Source organism: Sinohyriopsis cumingii, chromosome 9 (genome assembly GCF_028554795.1).
Source record: "Sinohyriopsis cumingii isolate HCF-2022 chromosome 9, ASM2855479v2, whole genome shotgun sequence".
NCBI lineage: Eukaryota > Metazoa > Mollusca > Bivalvia > Unionida > Unionidae > Sinohyriopsis > Sinohyriopsis cumingii.
In genome coordinates this window covers 90194427-90217423 of record NC_142969.1, presented here as the reverse complement: position 1 = coordinate 90217423, position 22997 = coordinate 90194427, and the positions used below count along the sequence as shown (strand labels likewise).

General features: G+C 33.4%; 1 protein-coding gene across 5 annotated transcripts in view; it reads left to right on the top strand.

Annotated features, from left to right (window-relative positions):
- Positions 1-22997, top strand: part of LOC149792219 (extended synaptotagmin-2-like) — a 155442-nt gene that overhangs the window by 24578 nt on the left and 107867 nt on the right. For all 5 annotated transcript variants that reach the window (XR_016423527.1, XR_016423529.1, XR_016423528.1 and 2 more), the window contains exons 3-5: positions 1002-1136; positions 2239-2315; positions 20508-20574. Coding sequence is in view for 2 of the 5 variants with exons in the window: in XM_089970745.1 (XP_089826871.1) it covers positions 1002-1136; positions 2239-2315; positions 20508-20574 (279 nt within the window). In the remaining 3 variants the exon portion in view is untranslated. The remainder of the gene's footprint in view (positions 1-1001; positions 1137-2238; positions 2316-20507; positions 20575-22997) is intronic.

Sequence of the window (22997 nt, the reverse complement as noted above, 5' to 3'; positions counted from 1 at the left end):
TGGTAATCTACAGTCTTCATGATCATACTGTAGCTTGTAAGATACATGGATAATAGAGGGGACGGAAATCTAGTCTACATGATCATAGTGTAGCTTGTAAGATACATGGATAATAGAGGGGATGGTAATCTACAGTCTTCATGATCATGCTGTTGTTTGTAAGATACATGAATAATAGAGGGGATGGAAATCTAGTCTTCATGATCATACTGTTGTTTGTAAGATACATGAATAATAGAGGGAATGGAAATCTATAGTCCTCAAATGTGTACATGGTGCTCCATTTAATTATATAATCAATCATATGCTGAGTGACTTGATGAGTCATATATGCTGAGTGACTTGATGAGTCATATGCTGAGTGACTTGATGAGTCATATTCTGAGTGACTTGATTGATGAGTCATATATGCTGAGTGACTTGATCAATGAAATATTCTGAGTGACTTGATCAGTCAAATATTCTGAGTGACTTGAGTCATATATGCTGAGTGACTAGATTAATCATATGCTGAGTGACTTGATCAATCAAATATTCTGAGTGACTTGATTGATGAGTCATATATGCCGAGTGACTTGATCAGTCAAATATTCTGAGTGACTTGATGAGTATTATATGCTGAGTGACTTGATCAATCAAATATTCTGAGTGACATGATCAATCATAAATGTTGAGTGACTTGATCAGTCAAATACTCCAAGTGACTTGCTCATTGCAGCACAAAAGCCTACATTGTTATAACATACAAAACTATTTAATGAAAGCTGAAAAACAACGCAATCCAAAAACACCTGTTTCAAAAGCAAGATTTTGAAGTACAGCTGCTGTATTTTCATTCAAGAATTATTTATTTTACCTGCTCTTTCACTTTCAAAACCACTTAAAATCGTAATCGAAGTAAACAAGTCCATTCAACAGCACTGATTCAGGACAGTCTTGAACCACACCAAAATATTGTTTTAATGTGTGGTTTTTATCTAACTTTTTTATTTTTCATGTAGATGATAGATCAGGTATGGCCATACATTGGGGACTATGTGCAAGACCTTCTAAAGACAACTGTCGAATCCAAAATTCAGCAGAGCTCTCCCAGTGTCAGCTCTTTCAAGTTTGTCACCATTGATCTTGGAGATATCGTAAGTATTTGAGTTCAGGACATACACTTGAACAGACAGACAGTGGGCATTTAGAGATATATAGAGATTTCAAGGGATCAGTCTAACACCCAATTTACAGCCCTAGCTTTTTCTAATAATATTTGTATCCATCTGTCTATCCTTCCATCCGTCACTCAATTTTATTGGTGCAACTAGTCACATGTTTTGATTCATTGCAATGAAAAAAAATTTGGTCATCACCCGAAGATGCACACATATTGACAAATTACTTCATTTAATTCTGCACATTTTTAGACTTATTTCCATTTTCATCGTATAGTATAATGCAGTGTGACATGATCGTGTCAGTGCAGTTTATTCCCTTTTTCGTCTAAACTTTTCTACACTTTGAATGTAATGTAAGACACAGGAGAGGTGGGGTTATATTTTTTAAACAAATTGCTTTTTGTTCTAATTAGAGCAGTTGACATATGTAATGAAAGAGAAATATTCCCATTCTAAGTCAATCAAACTGAACAGTTTTGAATGTGAACCTGTGAGTTATAGTCTCTTTCAGGTCAATAATACATAAAAACACTTCAATATTTCTACCATAATGAGATCAGGGTACAGTCATATACATTTTTCACAAAGGAGAGTCCTATATTATTTATAGACAAAGTGGAGTCCATGCTTATTTTTAGACAAAGTAGAGTCCAGGCTTATTTATAGACAAAGTAGAGTCCAGGCTTATTTTTAAAAAAGATAATCTTTGTAAATATGTGCTAAATTTTGTTACAAATAGATTAACTTATCATGAATCTGGGCCTTTTCATTAGATTAATACAGTAATTCCATTTTTAGTATTGTTTTTAAAATTTTGTTTTTATTGATTTAATTAGGGTTGTTCCATTTAAATATACAAGGTACCCAGGGAAGGCAGTTTAAAAAAAATAAATGTCAGGATATTTAGATTTCAGAAGTTCATATTAAAATGATAAGGTTCTATGGGTGTGTGCCTCACATTAAAAGTGCCTTCTCTTGGTCCCATGTATGTTTTACTGGAATATCCCTTAGTTAATTGTTACATCCCAGATATAAAAGATGTTAGAAAGTAAAATGACTTGATATTTTATTTTAGCCGCCTCGTATTGGTGGAGTCAAGGTCTACACTGAGAATGTCCGTCGTGATGAAATCTACATGGATTTGGACATTATGTAAGTTCATTTCAATCAGTGACATAAATGATTTGTGTGAATGTCATTCTTGTGTTTAAATGTTGCAGGGTCTGAATGTGTTCCACTTGAATAAAAATAAAGGTTCCCAATTGCCACATTTTGGCATCCTGAGGTAGCACCCATTTTCTGAGTTTTGTGGCATCAAGACAATTCATGATATGCCAAAATTTTGGGTCTAATAATTAAGCACACAAAAAAGGCAAAAAGTAGTATAATTTTCACCCATCTGTTCATAGAGAATTGAAAATAAATTTTATAGATCTAGGCATCCAGCAAAATGAAAATCTCTGAATTGATGTTTGGATGCAGTGAGAAGTAACGCCAAAAATTGTGTTTCACACCCCAGTTTTGAGCAAGAATGAAACAGAATATCCAGTGGCTAATGAGTTAAGTTGCATTCCATCTGGAAATCATTATACTGGTCACCACTTCAGTGGCGTAAGTAGTTAGAGCATCCACCTTGGATATGGAAGGTCATGGGTTCAAACCCCAGCTGAGTCATACCAAAAACTTCTAAAATATTTACTAGCAGCTGTCTTGCTTGGCATTCAGCATTAAGAGGTTAGTGTTAGGACTGGTCAGCGTTGTGTCAGGATAACGTGGCTGGGTGGGACATGATGCTACATGTCTGTGGCATGATGCCCCAGTGCTAGACATCACTATAAACTGTCACACTGCAGACATCGTAGTGATATGACGGCAAAATTGTTAAAGCTACATTAAAAATCCAAATAACACACACACACACTACACTGGTCACCACTCTAAAAGGTGCATTCACTCGGGAAATCACTACGCTGATCACCACTGTATAAAGTGCATTCACTCAGGAAATTACTACTCTGGTTACCACTGTATACGGTGCATTCACTGTAGAAATTACTACACTGGTTACTACTGTATGAAATGCATTCACTGTGTAAATCACTACACTGGTCACCACTGTATAAGGTTCATTCACTGTAGGAATCACTACACTGGTCACCACTGTATAAGGTGCATTCACTGTAGAAATCTCTACACTCATTTAAGGCAGCTTAGAGTATCATGAAGTGATTTTTGTTGTTGTTCCCATGCAATTAAGAATGGTAAAATGGTACTAACAGCTGCCTCACTAGGCGCTCAGCAGTAAGAGGTTAGTGTTAGGACTGGTCAGCCTGGTGTCAGAATAATGCGACTGGGTGGGACATCATGCTACATGTCTGTGGCTTGATGCCCCAGTGCTAGACATCACTATAAACTGCCACACTGCAGACATCGTAGTGATATGACTGAAAATATGTTAAAGCTACAATAAAAATCTAAATCACATCTCATCAAAAAAGACATTTTCATTGCATTTTGAATTCTTGTATATGCTGTTGATAGGATTACAGATCCCTGTGTCTTTACACATGAATATTTTCTTCACGGAGTCTTGAAATTCAGTGTCTTCCAAAACCATGAGAACTAGGAAAAATAGTACATGTACATCTACTTACTTATTACTCCACATCTGTCATCTCTCTATCCATCATCCATCCATTGTCTGTTGTCCATCACCCATCCATTGTCTGTTGTCCATCACCCATCCGTCATCTGTCAGCCCTCTGTCTGTCATCCATCCATCTGTCATATGTCAACTCTCTGTCCATTTGCACAAGCTTGTTATTGCTACTCCTCCTAAACTGCTCGGAGGATTACGTTGAAACATCACACGCACATTCATTCCATGGTCTGGTTGGTCCTAAATGAAAATGGTCTGGTTGGACATCAAATAATGCCACCATAGTGGCCATCTTCAGAACCTTTTTCTTGCTACTATACTAGAATGGATGCTTATATCAACATGTGGTTCTTACTCAAAGCCTTATTTTGATGTCTTGGTGGTCATAAATGAAAATAGCATGGCAGCCATATTGAAAATTGTGATGCTACTGGATCTGATAGGATGGTCATATCAACATGGGGTTTTCACTAAACAACTTCTGAAAAGTCTGGTTGTTTGTAAGTGAAAATAGTGCTGATCTGATGGCCACTATAACAGCCATCTTCAAAATCTTGTTTTTGCTACTTCTGAGTGGATGGAGTTATCACTGAAAGACTTCTGATTTCTAGTTGATCTTAAACAAAAATGGTGTGTATCTGTCATTCAGTACAGCAGTCATGGCAGCCATCTTGAGAATCTTGTTATGATTCCTACCTGGTTCAATTAAAAATGGTGCTGGATGTTTGATTCAACATGGGTTTTTCACTACAAGACCTCTTATGATTTCTACCTGGTTCAAGTAAAATGGTGCTGGATGTTTGATTCAACATGGGTTTTTCACTACAAGACCTCTTATGATTTCTACCTGGTTCAAGTAAAAAGTGCTGGATGTTTGATTCAACATGGGTTTTTCACTACAAGACCTCTTATGATTTCTACCTGGTTCAAGTAAAAATGGTGCTGACCTGAATCCGATATGACCCTAACCCTAACCTTGAATCTGATATGACCACCATGACAGCCATCTTACAAATCTTATCACAACTCTACTTGAACAGAAAGTCATATTGACATGGGGTTTTCATTAGAAGACTTCTTATTATGTCCAGTTGGCTTAAAATGAAAATTGTGCCAGTCTGATGTCTAATACGACTGGCACAGTAGACATATTGATAACTTTGCTGTTGCTATTCCTACTGAATGGAAAATCACATCTTCAGAATATCATTATCTCTACTTTCAAATAGACTTACTATGCTGCCTGGCTTGTCCTATGGGCTGTTCCAGTAAAACATACTTGGGATCCAGGGAAGGCACTTTTAAAGCGGGGTACTCACCCATAGATGCAATTTAGAATTAACTTCTTTTTTTAATATGAACTCTGAAATCAATGTACCCAGGCATATATTTTTTTTAAACTGCCTTCCCAGGGTACCATGTCTGTTTAAATGGAACAGCCCTAAATGAAAATGGTGCCAGTTGTATATTCAGATGGCTAACACAGAACAAAGACTTGCTTGTAGGATAATATTTGTTGTAGGGTTTAATGCCATTTTTCAGCACAAGATAGGTTATACATGGCGGCCAGTATAATTGGTGGAGGAAGAACCCTGGAAAACCCCGGGAAGAACCACTGACCCACGAGAAGCTACTGGCAGGCTTTCTCATGTACCAACATTAGCCGAGCCTGAGACTCGACCTCACGCAGACAGAGGTGAGATGGCAGTGATCCGTAACAGTGAGCGCTTTAGACCACTCGGCCACATGGGGCCCCAGGATAATATATAACATACTTTAGTACAAAGTGACTTATGATGATATATAATTGTGTGTATATGTATACTCTGTTATAACACCAAATTTCTTGTAGCAAATGTATAAAATATGTTTGTGAAACACTACTATAAGACAGAATTGTAGCGTATTTTAAAATACTTTTGTACAACAATCTTAGTTATAATAGAGAATTTTTGTTGTATATGTATAAAATACTTTTATACAGTATAATACTCTTTTATAACACAGAATTTCTTGTAGCATGTGTATTTCATACTTTTATACAATATGCTCTGTTATAACACAGAATTTTATTTAATATATGTGTAAAATACTTTTGTACAACATACTGTGTTAAAACACAGAATTGTAGCATAGTATAAAATACTTGTATACAATATAATGTTATAATACAGAATTTCTCGTAGCATAATATAAAATACACATGGTGACCTCTCTCACAACACCCGACACTTCGTTTAAAAGGAAATGATGACTTTGTTCTACTTATTTGCACAGCAGTTATAATAAATGCTTCCCAAGTGAGTTCCTTGATCGTGGATACGAGTGCATTGTTCAGTAGGATCAATATGAAAGTTAATATTACAGTTAATGAAGAGGGAAAAAAAACATTCAAGTTTGTTGATCCGTCCTATATATCTCCTGTTGAATTTTATGTGCTTACAAAACAAACTTGGTATATAAAAAAACTGGCTAAATATTCAGTTTTTCTGTGGTGACACCAGTTTTTAGTTAAATGTGCAGTTAAAATAGTTTTTTTAAAAAAACAATTACTTCTGAAAAGAAGTTTAAAACTAGTTAAAAAGCATTTAAAAAATTAAACTATGTTAACTGGGGTTTGAAAGAAGAAAAACAAGAATTATTTTGCAGTAATTCAGTATTTTTTTATTGACTGGTTTGAAAAGCAGTTTTTTCTATAATTTTTTTCTTTCTGAGACTATTTTTTTTAATAATCACATTCAAGTTCAGTTTTAGTAAAACTGAAAAATCCAGTTGTATCTTACAATGTTATGTCCTTATTGTCTGTGTGTCTAAGTATATTAAAAATGCTTGTAATAGTAGTGGAACTGAATCCAATGTCATGTCCTTATTGTCTATGTGTCTAAGTATATTAAAAATGCTTGTAATAGTAGTGGAACTGAATCCAATGTTATGTCCTTATTGTCTGTGTGTCTAAGTATATTAAAAATGCTTGAAATAGTAGTGGAACTGAATCCAATGTTATGTCCTTATTGTCTGTGTGTCTAAGTATATTAAAAATGCTTGTAATAGTAGTGGAACTGAATCCAATGTTATGTCCTTATTGTCTGTGTGTCTAAGTATATTAAAAATGCTTGTAATAGTAGTGGAACTGAATCCAATGTTATGTCCTTATTGTCTGTGTGTCTAAGTATATTAAAAATGCTTGAAATAGTAGTGGAACTGAATCCAATGCTATGTCCTTATTGTCTGTGTGTCTAAGTGTATTAAAAATGCTTGTAATAGTAGTGGAACTGAATCCAATGCTATGTCCTTATTGTCTGTGTGTCTAAGTATATTAAAAATGCTTGTAATAGTAGTGGAACTGAATCCAATGTTATGTCCTTATTGTCTATGTGTCTAAGTATATTAAAAATGCTTGAAATAGTAGTGGAACTGAATCCAATGTTATGTCCTTATTGTCTGTGTGTCTAAGTATATTAAAAATGCTTGTAATAGTAGTGGAACTGAATCCAATGTTATGTCCTTATTGTCTGTGTGTCTGAGTATATTAAAAATGCTTGTAATAGTAGTGGAACTGAATCCAATGTTATGTGCTGATTGCCTATGTGTCTAAGTATATTAAAAATGCTTGTAATAGTAGTGGAACTGAATCCATTGTTATGTCCTTATTGTCTGTGTGTCTAAGTATATTAAAAATGCTTGAAATAGTAGTGGAACTGAATCCAATGTTATGTCCTTATTGTCTATGTGTCTAAGTATATTAAAAATGCTTGTAATAGTAGTGGAACTGAATCCAATTTATGTCCTTATTGTCTGTGTGTCTAAGTATATTAAAAATGCTTGAAATAGTAGTGGAACTGAATCCAATGTTATGTGCTGATTGCCTATGTGTCTAAGTACATTAAAAATGCTTGTAATAGTAGTGGAACTGAATCCAATGTTATGTCCTTATTGTCTGTGTGTCTAAGTATATTAAAAATGCTTGTAATAGTAGTGGAACTGAATCCAATGTTATGTCCTTATTGTCTGTGTGTCTAAGTATATTAAAAATGCTTGTAATAGTAGTGGAACTGAATCCAGTGTTATGTCCTTATTGTCTGTGTGTCTAAGTATATTAAAAATGCTTGAAATAGTAGTGGAACTGAATCCAGTGTTATGTCCTTATTGTCTGTGTGTCTGAGTATATTAAAAATGCTTGTAATAGTAGTGGAACTGAATCCAATGTCATGTCCTTATTGTCTATGTGTCTAAGTATATTAAAAATGCTTGTAATAGTAGTGGAACTGAATCCAATGTTATGTCCTTATTGTCTGTGTGTCTGAGTATATTAAAAATGCTTGTAATAGTAGTGGAACTGAATCCAATGTTATGTCCTGATTGTCTATGTGTCTAAGTATATTAAAAATGCTTGTAATAGTAGTGGAACTGAATCCAATGTTATGTCCTTATTGTCTCTGTGTCTAAGTATATTAAAAATGCTTGTAATAGTAGTGGAACTGAATCCAATGTTATGTCCTTATTGTCTGTGTGTCTAAGTATATTAAAAATGCTTGTAATAGTAGTGGAACTGAATCCAATGTTATGTCCTTATTGTCTGTGTGTCTAAGTATATTAAAAATGCTTGTAATAGTAGTGGAACTGAATCCAATGTTATGTCCTGATTGTCTATGTGTCTGAGTATATTAAAAATGCTTGTAATAGTAGTGGAACTGAATCCAATGTTATGTCCTGATTGTCTATGTGTCTAAGTATATTAAAAATGCTTGTAATAGTAGTGGAACTGAATCCAATGTTATGTCCTTATTGTCTATGTGTCTAAGTATATTAAAAATGCTTGAAATAGTAGTGGAACTGAATCCAATGTTATGTCCTTATTGTCTGTGTGTCTAAGTATATTAAAAATGCTTGTAATAGTAGTGGAACTGAATCCAATGTTATGTCCTTATTGTCTATGTGTCTAAGTATATTAAAAATGCTTGTAATAGTAGTGGAACTGAATCCAATTTATGTCCTTATTGTCTGTGTGTCTAAGTATATTAAAAATGCTTGTAATAGTAGTGGAACTGAATCCAATGTTATGTCCTGATTGTCTGTGTGTCTAAGTATATTAAAAATGCTTGTAATAGTAGTGGAACTGAATCCAATGTTATGTCCTGATTGTCTGTGTGTCTAAGTATATTAAAAATGCTTGTAATAGTAGTGGAACTGAATCCAATTTATGTCCTTATTGTCTGTGTGTCTAAGTATATTAAAAATGCTTGTAATAGTAGTGGAACTGAATCCAATGTTATGTCCTTATTGTCTATGTGTCTAAGTATATTAAAAATGCTTGTAATAGTAGTGGAACTGAATCCAATTTATGTCCTTATTGTCTGTGTGTCTAAGTATATTAAAAATGCTTGTAATAGTAGTGGAACTGAATCCAATGTTATGTCCTTATTGTCTGTGTGTCTAAGTGTATTAAAAATGCTTGTAATAGTAGTGGAACTGAATCCAATGTTATGTCCTGATTGTCTGTGTGTCTAAGTATATTAAAAATGCTTGTAATAGTAGTGGAACTGAATCCAATGTTATGTCCTTATTGTCTATGTGTCTAAGTATATTAAAAATGCTTGTAATAGTAGTGGAACTGAATCCAATGTTATGTCCTTATTGTCTGTGTGTCTAAGTATATTAAAAATGCTTGTAATAGTAGTGGAACTGAATCCAATGTTATGTCCTTATTGTCTATGTGTCTAAGTATATTAAAAATGCTTGTAATAGTAGTGGAACTGAATCCAATGTTATGTCCTGATTGCCTGTGTGTCTGAGAATATTAAAAATGCTTGTACTAGTAGTGGAACTGAATCCAATGTTATGTCCTTATTGTCTATGTGTCTAAGTATATTAAAAATGCTTGTAATAGTAGTGGAACTGAATCCAATGTTATGTCCTTATTGTCTGTGTGTCTAAGTATATTAAAAATGCTTGTAATAGTAGTGGAACTGAATCCAGTGTTATGTCCTTATTGTCTGTGTGTCTAAGTATATTAAAAATGCTTGAAATAGTAGTGGAACTGAATCCAGTGTTATGTCCTTATTGTCTGTGTGTCTGAGTATATTAAAAATGCTTGTAATAGTAGTGGAACTGAATCCAATGTCATGTCCTTATTGTCTATGTGTCTAAGTATATTAAAAATGCTTGTAATAGTAGTGGAACTGAATCCAATGTTATGTCCTTATTGTCTGTGTGTCTGAGTATATTAAAAATGCTTGTAATAGTAGTGGAACTGAATCCAATGTTATGTCCTGATTGTCTATGTGTCTAAGTATATTAAAAATGCTTGTAATAGTAGTGGAACTGAATCCAATGTTATGTCCTTATTGTCTCTGTGTCTAAGTATATTAAAAATGCTTGTAATAGTAGTGGAACTGAATCCAATGTTATGTCCTGATTGTCTATGTGTCTGAGTATATTAAAAATGCTTGTAATAGTAGTGGAACTGAATCCAATGTTATGTCCTGATTGTCTATGTGTCTAAGTATATTAAAAATGCTTGTAATAGTAGTGGAACTGAATCCAATGTTATGTCCTTATTGTCTATGTGTCTAAGTATATTAAAAATGCTTGAAATAGTAGTGGAACTGAATCCAATGTTATGTCCTTATTGTCTGTGTGTCTAAGTATATTAAAAATGCTTGTAATAGTAGTGGAACTGAATCCAATGTTATGTCCTTATTGTCTATGTGTCTAAGTATATTAAAAATGCTTGTAATAGTAGTGGAACTGAATCCAATTTATGTCCTTATTGTCTGTGTGTCTAAGTATATTAAAAATGCTTGTAATAGTAGTGGAACTGAATCCAATGTTATGTCCTGATTGTCTGTGTGTCTAAGTATATTAAAAATGCTTGTAATAGTAGTGGAACTGAATCCAATGTTATGTCCTGATTGTCTGTGTGTCTAAGTATATTAAAAATGCTTGTAATAGTAGTGGAACTGAATCCAATTTATGTCCTTATTGTCTGTGTGTCTAAGTATATTAAAAATGCTTGTAATAGTAGTGGAACTGAATCCAATGTTATGTCCTTATTGTCTATGTGTCTAAGTATATTAAAAATGCTTGTAATAGTAGTGGAACTGAATCCAATTTATGTCCTTATTGTCTGTGTGTCTAAGTATATTAAAAATGCTTGTAATAGTAGTGGAACTGAATCCAATGTTATGTCCTTATTGTCTGTGTGTCTAAGTGTATTAAAAATGCTTGTAATAGTAGTGGAACTGAATCCAATGTTATGTCCTGATTGTCTGTGTGTCTAAGTATATTAAAAATGCTTGTAATAGTAGTGGAACTGAATCCAATGTTATGTCCTTATTGTCTATGTGTCTAAGTATATTAAAAATGCTTGTAATAGTAGTGGAACTGAATCCAATGTTATGTCCTTATTGTCTGTGTGTCTAAGTATATTAAAAATGCTTGTAATAGTAGTGGAACTGAATCCAATGTTATGTCCTTATTGTCTATGTGTCTAAGTATATTAAAAATGCTTGTAATAGTAGTGGAACTGAATCCAATGTTATGTCCTGATTGCCTGTGTGTCTGAGAATATTAAAAATGCTTGTACTAGTAGTGGAACTGAATCCAATGTTATGTCCTTATTGTCTATGTGTCTAAGTATATTAAAAATGCTTGTAATAGTAGTGGAACTGAATCCAATGTTATGTCCTGATTGTCTGTGTGTCTAAGTATATTAAAAATGCTTGTAATAGTAGTGGAACTGAATCCAATGTTATGTCCTTATTGTCTGTGTGTCTAAGTATATTAAAAATGCTTGTAATAGTAGTGGAACTGAATCCAATGTTATGTTCTGATCGCCTATGTGTCGAAGTATATTAAAAATGCTTGTAATAGTAGTGGAACTGAATCCAATGTTATGTCCTGATTGCCTGTGTGTCTAAGTATATTAAAAATGCTTGAAATAGTAGTGGAACTGAATCCAATTTATGTCCTTATTGTCTGTGTGTCTAAGTATATTAAAAATGCTTGTAATAGTAGTGGAACTGAATCCAATGTTATGTCCTTATTGTCTGTGTGTCTAAGTATATTAAAAATGCTTGTAATAGTAGTGGAACTGAATCCAATGTTATGTCCTTATTGTCTGTGTGTCTAAGTATATTAAAAATGCTTGTAATAGTAGTGGAACTGAATCCAATGTTATGTCCTTATTGTCTGTGTGTCTAAGTATATTAAAAATGCTTGTAATAGTAGTGGAACTGAATCCAGTGTTATGTCCTTATTGTCTGTGTGTCTAAGTATATTAAAAATGCTTGAAATAGTAGTGGAACTGAATCCAGTGTTATGTCCTTATTGTCTGTGTGTCTGAGTATATTAAAAATGCTTGTAATATTAGTGGAACTGAATCCAGTGTTATGTCCTTATTGCCTATGTGTCTAAGTACATTAAAAATGCTTGTAATAGTAGTGGAACTGAATCCAATGTTATGTCCTTATTTTCTATATGTCTAAGTATATTAAAAATGCTTGTAATAGTAGTGGAACTGAATCCAATGCTATGTCCTTATTGTCTGTGTGTCTAAGTATATTAAAAATGCTTGTAATAGTAGTGGAACTGAATCCAATGTCATGTCCTTATTGTCTATGTGTCTAAGTATATTAAAAATGCTTGTAATAGTAGTGGAACTGAATCCAATGTTATGTCCTTATTGTCTGTGTGTCTGAGTATATTAAAAATGCTTGTAATAGTAGTGGAACTGAATCCAATGTTATGTCCTGATTGTCTATGTGTCTAAGTATATTAAAAATGCTTGTAATAGTAGTGGAACTGAATCCAATGTTATGTCCTTATTGTCTCTGTGTCTAAGTATATTAAAAATGCTTGTAATAGTAGTGGAACTGAATCCAATGTTATGTCCTTATTGTCTGTGTGTCTAAGTATATTAAAAATGCTTGTAATAGTAGTGGAACTGAATCCAATGTTATGTCCTTATTGTCTGTGTGTCTAAGTATATTAAAAATGCTTGTAATAGTAGTGGAACTGAATCCAATGTTATGTCCTGATTGTCTATGTGTCTGAGTATATTAAAAATGCTTGTAATAGTAGTGGAACTGAATCCAATGTTATGTCCTGATTGTCTATGTGTCTAAGTATATTAAAAATGCTTGTAATAGTAGTGGAACTGAATCCAATGTTATGTCCTTATTGTCTATGTGTCTAAGTATATTAAAAATGCTTGAAATAGTAGTGGAACTGAATCCAATGTTATGTCCTTATTGTCTCTGTGTCTAAGTATATTAAAAATGCTTGTAATAGTAGTGGAACTGAATCCAATGTTATGTCCTTATTGTCTATGTGTCTAAGTATATTAAAAATGCTTGTAATAGTAGTGGAACTGAATCCAATTTATGTCCTTATTGTCTGTGTGTCTAAGTATATTAAAAATGCTTGTAATAGTAGTGGAACTGAATCCAATGTTATGTCCTGATTGTCTGTGTGTCTAAGTATATTAAAAATGCTTGTAATAGTAGTGGAACTGAATCCAATGTTATGTCCTGATTGTCTGTGTGTCTAAGTATATTAAAAATGCTTGTAATAGTAGTGGAACTGAATCCAATTTATGTCCTTATTGTCTGTGTGTCTAAGTATATTAAAAATGCTTGTAATAGTAGTGGAACTGAATCCAATGTTATGTCCTTATTGTCTATGTGTCTAAGTATATTAAAAATGCTTGTAATAGTAGTGGAACTGAATCCAATTTATGTCCTTATTGTCTGTGTGTCTAAGTATATTAAAAATGCTTGTAATAGTAGTGGAACTGAATCCAATGTTATGTCCTTATTGTCTGTGTGTCTAAGTGTATTAAAAATGCTTGTAATAGTAGTGGAACTGAATCCAATGTTATGTCCTGATTGTCTGTGTGTCTAAGTATATTAAAAATGCTTGTAATAGTAGTGGAACTGAATCCAATGTTATGTCCTTATTGTCTATGTGTCTAAGTATATTAAAAATGCTTGTAATAGTAGTGGAACTGAATCCAATGTTATGTCCTTATTGTCTGTGTGTCTAAGTATATTAAAAATGCTTGTAATAGTAGTGGAACTGAATCCAATGTTATGTCCTTATTGTCTATGTGTCTAAGTATATTAAAAATGCTTGTAATAGTAGTGGAACTGAATCCAATGTTATGTCCTGATTGCCTGTGTGTCTGAGAATATTAAAAATGCTTGTACTAGTAGTGGAACTGAATCCAATGTTATGTCCTTATTGTCTATGTGTCTAAGTATATTAAAAATGCTTGTAATAGTAGTGGAACTGAATCCAATGTTATGTCCTGATTGTCTGTGTGTCTAAGTATATTAAAAATGCTTGTAATAGTAGTGGAACTGAATCCAATGTTATGTCCTTATTGTCTGTGTGTCTAAGTATATTAAAAATGCTTGTAATAGTAGTGGAACTGAATCCAATGTTATGTTCTGATCGCCTATGTGTCGAAGTATATTAAAAATGCTTGTAATAGTAGTGGAACTGAATCCAATGTTATGTCCTGATTGCCTGTGTGTCTAAGTATATTAAAAATGCTTGAAATAGTAGTGGAACTGAATCCAATTTATGTCCTTATTGTCTGTGTGTCTAAGTATATTAAAAATGCTTGTAATAGTAGTGGAACTGTATCCAATGTTATGTCCTTATTGTCTGTGTGTCTGAGTATATTAAAAATGCTTGTAATAGTAGTGGAACTGAATCCAATGTTATGTTCTGATCGCCTATGTGTCGAAGTATATTAAAAATGCAAGTATTGCTAGTGGAATTGAATCCAGTTTATACTAATTAGAATTTATCAAGCTTCCTATATTTGTATCATTGCTTGAATTGATTGCAAGATAATGTTAAATCCCAGGAATAAAGTAAGGTCTCTGAAATATTTACTAACCATTGATTGGATACACTAAAATGTTTACTAAGCATTGATTGGATACACTAAAATGATTAAATGTTTACTAAGCATTGATTGGATATCTAAAATGATTAAATGTTTACTAAGCATTGATTGGATACACTAAAATGTTTATTAAGGATTGATTGGATAAACTAAAATGATTAAATGTGTACTAAGCATTGATTGGATACACTAAAATGATTTAAAAATGTTCATGTTTGTATTCTGCTGTAATGGATGAAATTAAACAAGGAATGTGCCTCAGTTTAAGAACCAACATCTAAGGTCCTTTGTTATCTGATAAAGCACTTTTAAGTACATGTACTTTACAGTCCTCGGTTGTTGACATTTTGTACTTTTAAGTACATGTGCTTTACAGTCCTTGGTTTTTGATGTTTTCGACTTTTAAGTACATCTGCTAACAGTCCTCGATTGTTTTGTACTTTTAAGTACATGTGCTTTACAGTCCTAGGTTTTTTATGTTTTTCCAATTATGACAGAAATTCAATCGTCACTTGGGGTTTTGGAACTCTAAACACATCAAGTGCTGGTATCATTTTCCTGCCACATATTGAGGAGAATTGCTATGGGCCAGGTTGGTATGGCACCAGAAAGTCGTGTTTTGTTTTGTTTTGAATTTGTCCATACTTGGATAACCTTTAGTTTTGTTTTAAATTTTTCCATACTTTGGTATCTTGTCTTGTTTGTTTTGAATTTGTCTATTCTTTGATGTCTTGTTTTTGTTGTGAATTTGTCTATTCTTTAATGTCTTGTTTTTGTTGTGAATTTGTCTATTCTTTAATGTCTTGTTTTTGTTGTGAATTTGTCTCTTTGGATGTCTTGTTTTGTTTTGAATTTGTCTATTCTTTGATGTCTTGTTGTGATGTGAATTTGTCTATACTTTGATATCTTGTGTGTAAAATTGAGACCGTTAAATGATATAAAATGTGTATTCCTGATTGAAAGAAAAGGTGTTTATTGGATTTGCATATCTAAATCAAACGTAGGCAGTGCTTATATTTGAAGTGTGTGGCATGGTGGGGGGGCGGTGATGGTGTTTTCTTATGCAGAATGTGACAGTAGATTAATAATCAATCTGTAGGACCAGATAAAATGTACAAATGCAAACAATATTCAGGTGGAAAGAATATTTACCACAACAAATCAAAATATATCAGGGTATTTTTTTGTGAAAAATACTTTCATCAACTATGAAATGGCTATTTGTAATAGGCTAAAACTTGGAAGAGAGTGTAGACGTTAATTAGGTGTAGCAAGGTTTAGGTACAAGGAAGAGAGTGTAGAAGTTAATTAGGTTAATTAAGTTAGGTTAGAATTTAATTAGGTGTAACAAATTAGGTACAAGGAAGAGAGTGTTGAAGTTAATTATGTGTAACAAGTTAGGCACAAGGAAGAGAGTGTAGGAGTTAATTAGGTGTAAAAAATTAGGTACAAGGAAAAGAGTGTAGAAGTTAATTAGGTGTAAATTGTTAGATACAAGGTAGAGAGTGTACAAGTTAATTAGGTGTAAAATTTTTTAGGTACAATGAAGAGAGTGTAGGAGTTAATTAGGTGTAAAAAATTAGGTACAAGGAGACTATACAATTTGTAAATGATCTTCTTGTTTATTTCTTTCATAGGATTAGAAAATCAACAGAAAAATCTTTATTTTTGGACAGTTTTTGTCATTTAGTTTCTGTTTCATTCCTTTATTGATTTTAATGTTTATTTTTGTAAGGTTTTTATCATTTAGTTTGTTTCATTCCTTTATTGATTGTATGGTCAGCATTGTGATACACTATTGCTGTTATAAATATCATAGTTGTGGTCCTTGATTTTAAGGGTTTTATCCTTGAATATTCCTTGAATTTCTTATACTTAAAAAAATGTTTTGAATTTTTCATCCAAGCTCTGTGAATTTATTTTAAGGAACATCAAACATTAAAACTGAATGAACTATATCTCATTGTAAATTCAGAATATTTTGTTATTGACTAGCACTTCTTTTTAAAAGCGATATGTAGATAAATACATAGGATTGGATAAATATGGTCAATCAAACAACACATGATATGGATAGCTACAAGACAGAGTTGCATCCCTTTGCTCTAGTCACTTGCTAATTGATTATGTGGTTTTACCTTCTATTTTTGTACCTGCAGTTAATGCAGTGACAAATTAACATATAGATATAGTTCATTTTCCATAGTAAAAATACTCCTTTAAAACTTTTTGGAATTCTTTGAAAACTTCATGAAAGAGCTTTTTAGTTGTACAAACTGAATATTGTGAGTGTATTACTGATTCCAAAGTACTTCTACTGTTTGCACATTCTGTTTATTAAATGTTTTGGGAAACATTAATTTGCACCTGTTTCATGTTGATAAAATATAAAAGTTGCATTTTGTTTTTCATATCTAGCAAAATGTATAAAATCTGTGTGACAGTCAAAATATGAATGAATATAATGAATCATGCCATAAAACAGGAATGATTTTGTTGTTGTTGTGGGGTTTAACACCATTTTTCAGCACACGATAGGCTATGCATGGTGGCCAGTATTACTGGTGGAGGAAGAACCCGGGAAAACCCCGGGAAGAACCACCGACCCAGGAAAAGCTACTGGCAAGCTTTCTCGCATACCCACATTGGCCGAATCCTGGACTCGAACCCATGCAGACAGAGGTGAGATGCCATAAAATAGGAATGAATCATATCATAAATTATGACTGAATCGTGTCATAAAATAGGAATGAATCATTCAATGAAATATTAATGAACTGTGTCATAAAATAGGAATGACTTGTATCATAAAATATGACTGAATCATGCCATAAAACAGGAATGAATCTTTCCATAAAATATTGTTGACTTGTCATAAAATATTAATGAATGATATTATAAAATAGGATAGAATCATGCCATAAAACATAAATAAATCATGATTTGAAATGTGAATGAATGAAGTATAGCTGTTGTGCTGTCATGCAGCAAAGTTATACCATTTATAAAGACCAACATGCATACATTACTCTCACATTTTAAGTTGTTCCCAAACAATTATTTGTAATTGTAGCTGCCATTATGTGACCAGTGAATTATGTTTTGGTAATTTTTAATTGTAACAGTGATTATGGGACTCATAATTTACAGTGGCTTACTTCTGTAATTCACTAAGTAAAATTAAGGGAATTAACAGTGACAATTTTCCTGCAAATTGACCTTCTATAAATAATAAATACTTTTTTAAGCTGCCATTTAATAATAATCTTATCTCCAAAAAACACTCGGATTAATTAATACCATTAACAGGAACTTCACACACTCCAGAGATACAAATCATTGAAACCCAATTTAAAGGATATGATTTCCATGAGGTCACTACTAGCCAATCATATGGAAGGAAATTGACCTGCTACTAGCCAATCATATGGAAGGAAACTGACCTGCTACTAGGCAATTATATGGAAGGAAACTGACCTACTACTGGGCAATTATATGGAAGGAAACAGTCCTACTACTAGGCAATCATATGGAAGGAATGTTATCTGAAGCACGATCATATTATGTTTTGAAAGCTAGTACTGAATATGATAAAACAATACATTGTACTGAATATGGCAAAATAAACAATTATAGTAAATATGATAAAATAATATATTGTACTTGTGAAGTTCTATGTGACTCCCTGTTAGTCATTGGGGTGGGATGCCCCCAATATTTATTTGAATTATTGAGGAATTCCCACCCTGGCTCGTTTTTGTAGGAAGTGAAATTAGTGATAAAGAGAGGTAAAGCTCCGAGCCCCCAGTCAGCAATACCGACAATTAAATAAGAACACAAGGGTGAAATCCAAAGAATAACAATTTAATACATAATACAAATTAAACGATATTAAGTTCTCAACCAATCTGCTTCCTCTCGACCATGTGACAACCTATTTCATCACGTGATTTTAGTGTGAGATGGCTTTCCCCTGTACTTGATTTCTACTCATCTGAATTTACTACCCCAATTGCTTTCCTCCTTCCGGCGTTCTCCAATTCTTCCTGTCCTCCTCCTCTTTTGTCTTCCTTTCTCCTCCTCCTTTCTTTCTCTCTTTCCTTCAACGAGGCTTGTTTGTTCCTCGCCTAATTCTGTTCTCTATTTCTCCTTCTGGCATTCTCCGCCTATTTCTATCCTGTCTCTCTGAGACTCGGGACTTCACTACTCTGTCCCCAAAAGCTTCCTACGAAAAACACAAGGACGTTAGCATTTGTGGTAGCCATCTTGCTCACACTAAGTCAACAATCAATCAATCATCAGATCAAGGTTATCTACATCTTTGGTCACGCATTCGTGCACATCGAAAAACACACACATTCTTATAAAAACAATGTTGCAATAAGAGCGGTATCCTACTTATCATACAGAAATCACTAAATTGCGTCACATCAATATATATATTTTCTTAATCTCATTATTCTCAACAATATCACAATAATCCGACGCATTTCTGTACATTACACTCCCATAAGTGTACATAAATATTCAAATATCCATATTATTTAAATTTACACACTGCAACCATTATCAAGCTACCATTTAATTCACAATGGCAAAATCTAGAATATCGCATGAATAAATACACTAGTTTACTACGAAGTAACTAAATAGTGAAATACAATATTAATTATGACGAGCGAGCAATCTACATAATCATAGCTCATTTCTCAAGTACGCATGTAAGTTAACAATACAAGGGTAATTCTATGTGCTAACGATTCTAGTAAGTAAATGTACATACTGCACTTAATTACAATTACAATGCCGCAGCATTCTGCAACAATCAAGCAAATAACTCACTGACCTTTACAAAGCTTTCTGTCCTTAGAATGTACTAAGAGTTTTCCCGCCAAATCACGATTGGCTCCCTCGGAGTGAGTATATTCTGCTTTACCAGTACGACGGCTTACAAATCACTAATTCGTTATCAATTCAAATGACTGTTAAGTTCTGATTCGAATTGATGGCCCCACCCTTCCTCAGTTCTGATTGGATATCAATTCTACCCCCAGTCGGTCCAGCTTAACAGACGTGCCTCAGGCCATCTGTCAAGCGGAGAGATTTACAATAGCATCGAGGGTCCTTTGTTCTTAGAACATGACAAAATGATACATTGTACTGAATATAATATATTACATTGTTCTGAATATAATAAAATAATACATTTTACTAAATATCACAAAATAATATATTTTGCTGAATATGACAAAACAATACAACCGCTCTGGTGGCCTAGTAGTTAGAGCATCCGCCTCGGATGCGGGAGGTCACAGGTTTGAATACGGCCTAGTCATACAAAAGACTTACCAAATGGTACTAACAGCTGCCTCGCTTGGTGTTCAGCATTAAGAGGTTAGTGTTCGGACTGGTTGGCCTGGTTTCAGGATAATGTGACTGGGTGGAACATCATGCTACATGTCTGCAGCATGATGCCCTAGTGCTAGACATCAGTATAAACTGTCACACTGCAGACATCATAGCGATATGACTGACAAATTGTTAAAGCTACATTAAAAATCTAAATCACACACACACACACACACACACACACACAGAGCAATACATTTTACTCAGTATGACAAAACAATACATTGTCCTGAATATGATAAAATGATACATTGTACTGGATATGACAAAAACAAAACACTTTACTCAATATGACAAAATGATGCATTTTACTAAATATGACAAAAGTATACATTTATTATGCCTTTAAATTTTTCAGCTATGCCAGTGACTGTAACATTATTGTCAGCATCAAAGGAGTCAGGGCAGGAATCAAAGATCTGCAGGTATCCTATAAATATTAGATATATTTCAGTTAGACGTTTTCTCAGATTTGTTGTATATCATCATGGCTTCAGAGATTGAGGGAAAATTAATTTTATCTTCAAACATATTTTTGAAAATGAGCTTTACCTATTCCTGTCACATCAGATCAAATCTTTTTTCATTTAAGTTTGAATAATTGATACAGTTTGGCTAAACATCCTAGAGTAGGCAAATCAGCCATTCAGGAATTATGGTTTTGGATCTAAATTTTGACTGGGTTACGGAGTGGAAAATTACATTGCACATAGTAAGCTATGATATATGTACCAGTCCATTCATCTATTGTATAGCAAAATATAGTTTTACTGATACTAAGATGTGTCGCCTGATATTTACAAATTTTTAATAATGAAACTGTTCATATTTTAACACCCACCCAATCCTTTATGCAGTACAGTGAAATAGAACCATTACTATGTCTGTCTGTCTATATGCATTTTGTTTCTGGAGCATAACTCTTAAATTGTTCAGGGTATCTGAATAACACTTGTTGTGTGTATATATGCATGCATATATGGATACTTTCAATTAGAGACTTCACATTCTTATGACTCAATAGTCTTATACTAAATAAAGGAAACAAGCAAAAGCCAATAAGTTTTGTCAAATTCAACAAGTCATTTATTTCTCTTGAATGAAAAGTGACAATTTAAAAGAACTGTACAATAATTTGAATTAAATCCCAAATAGTCCTAAAAGTTCTGTCACAAGTCCAGAAGTATAGAGTGTTCCAAATGAATTTCAGTGGTGTTCTGAATGAATTCCAGTCATGAATGTGTTGTAGTACCATTAATAGTGGCATTATGCTGATAGTCTTGATGTATGACATTGATATAATCCAGAATGTCTTTAAATGAATTCACAGTAATCTCGATAGTGATTTAGTTCAAAAATATCAATGAATGCTGTGTAATTCCAGTGAATAATTTAGATAAAGAAATCCTCTCAAAACTGAACACAACTAAAAGAATGATTCCACTACAGACGTTAAGATAGGGATGACTAATTCTTATGTATAACAACCTTAATATAAAAACCTAAGACACAATAAGCGGTCCAGGATGAGGGTCAAAAGTTTATTTCCAGAAAATTCTATGTTGTAAACAAGTCAGGTCTTTTAATAAATTTTTTGAAAAGAACATGACAGATGTGATGTAGACTAGGAATTTTTAAAGGGGGAACCAATGCCCTGAACTCAGATCCAAATAAACATGTTTGCTAAAATACGACATTACTAATTGAGGCCCAAAACTTCTATCCTCAGCTATTGACAAAGGTCATTTCACACAAAATAAATTAAATATGCATAACATAAGCAGGGGACTGAGAGTGAGGGACCATTAGATAATATCTGTTAGAGTATTTATATAAGTGGGGGACCATATGATAATTCCAATTCTAGTCTTTATATCAGCAGGGGACCTGGAGGATGCATCCAGTTAGTCACTTTATGTAAGCAGGGGACCTGGAGGATGCATCCAGTTAGTCACTTTATGTAAGCAGGGGACCTAGGAGTGATGGACCATAGAATACTTTTAGAGTCTTCACATAAGTATTGGATATGGGAGTGATGGACCATATAATACTTTTAGAGTCTTTACATAAGCATTGGATATGGGAGTGATGGACCATAGAATACTTTTTAGAGTCTTTACATAAGCATTGTATGTAAGAGTGATGGACCTTAGAATACTTCTTTGAAAGTGTTTATGTGGGCACAGGACCTGGAGGATGCCTCCAGTTAGTCTCTTTACATAAGCAGTGTATGTGGGAGTGATGGACCATAGAATACTTTTAGAGTCTTTACATAAGCATTGGATATGGGAGTGATGGACCATAGAATACTTTTAGAATCTTTACATAAACAGTGGATTTTGGAATGATGGACCATAGAATACTTTTAGAGTCTTTACATAAGCAGTGTATGTGAGAGTGATGGACCTTAGAATACTTTTAGAGTCTTTACATAAGCATTGGCTGTGGGAGTGATGGACCATAGAATACTTTTAGAATCTTTACATGAACAGTGGATGTTGGAGTGATGGACCATAGAATACTTTTAGAGTCTTTACATAAGCATTGGATATGGGAGTGATGGACCATAGAATACTTTTAGAATCTTTACATGAACAGTGGATGTTGGAGTGATGGACCATAGAATACTTTTAGCGTCTTTACATGAACAGTGGATGTGGGAGTGATGGACCATAGAATACTTTTAGAATCTTTACATGAACAGTGGATGTTGGAGTGATGGACCATAGAATACTTTTAGAGTCTTTACATAAGCATTGGATATGGGAGTGATGGACCATAGAATACTTTTAGAATCTTTACATAAACATTGGATGTTGGAATGATGGACCATATAATACTTTTAGAG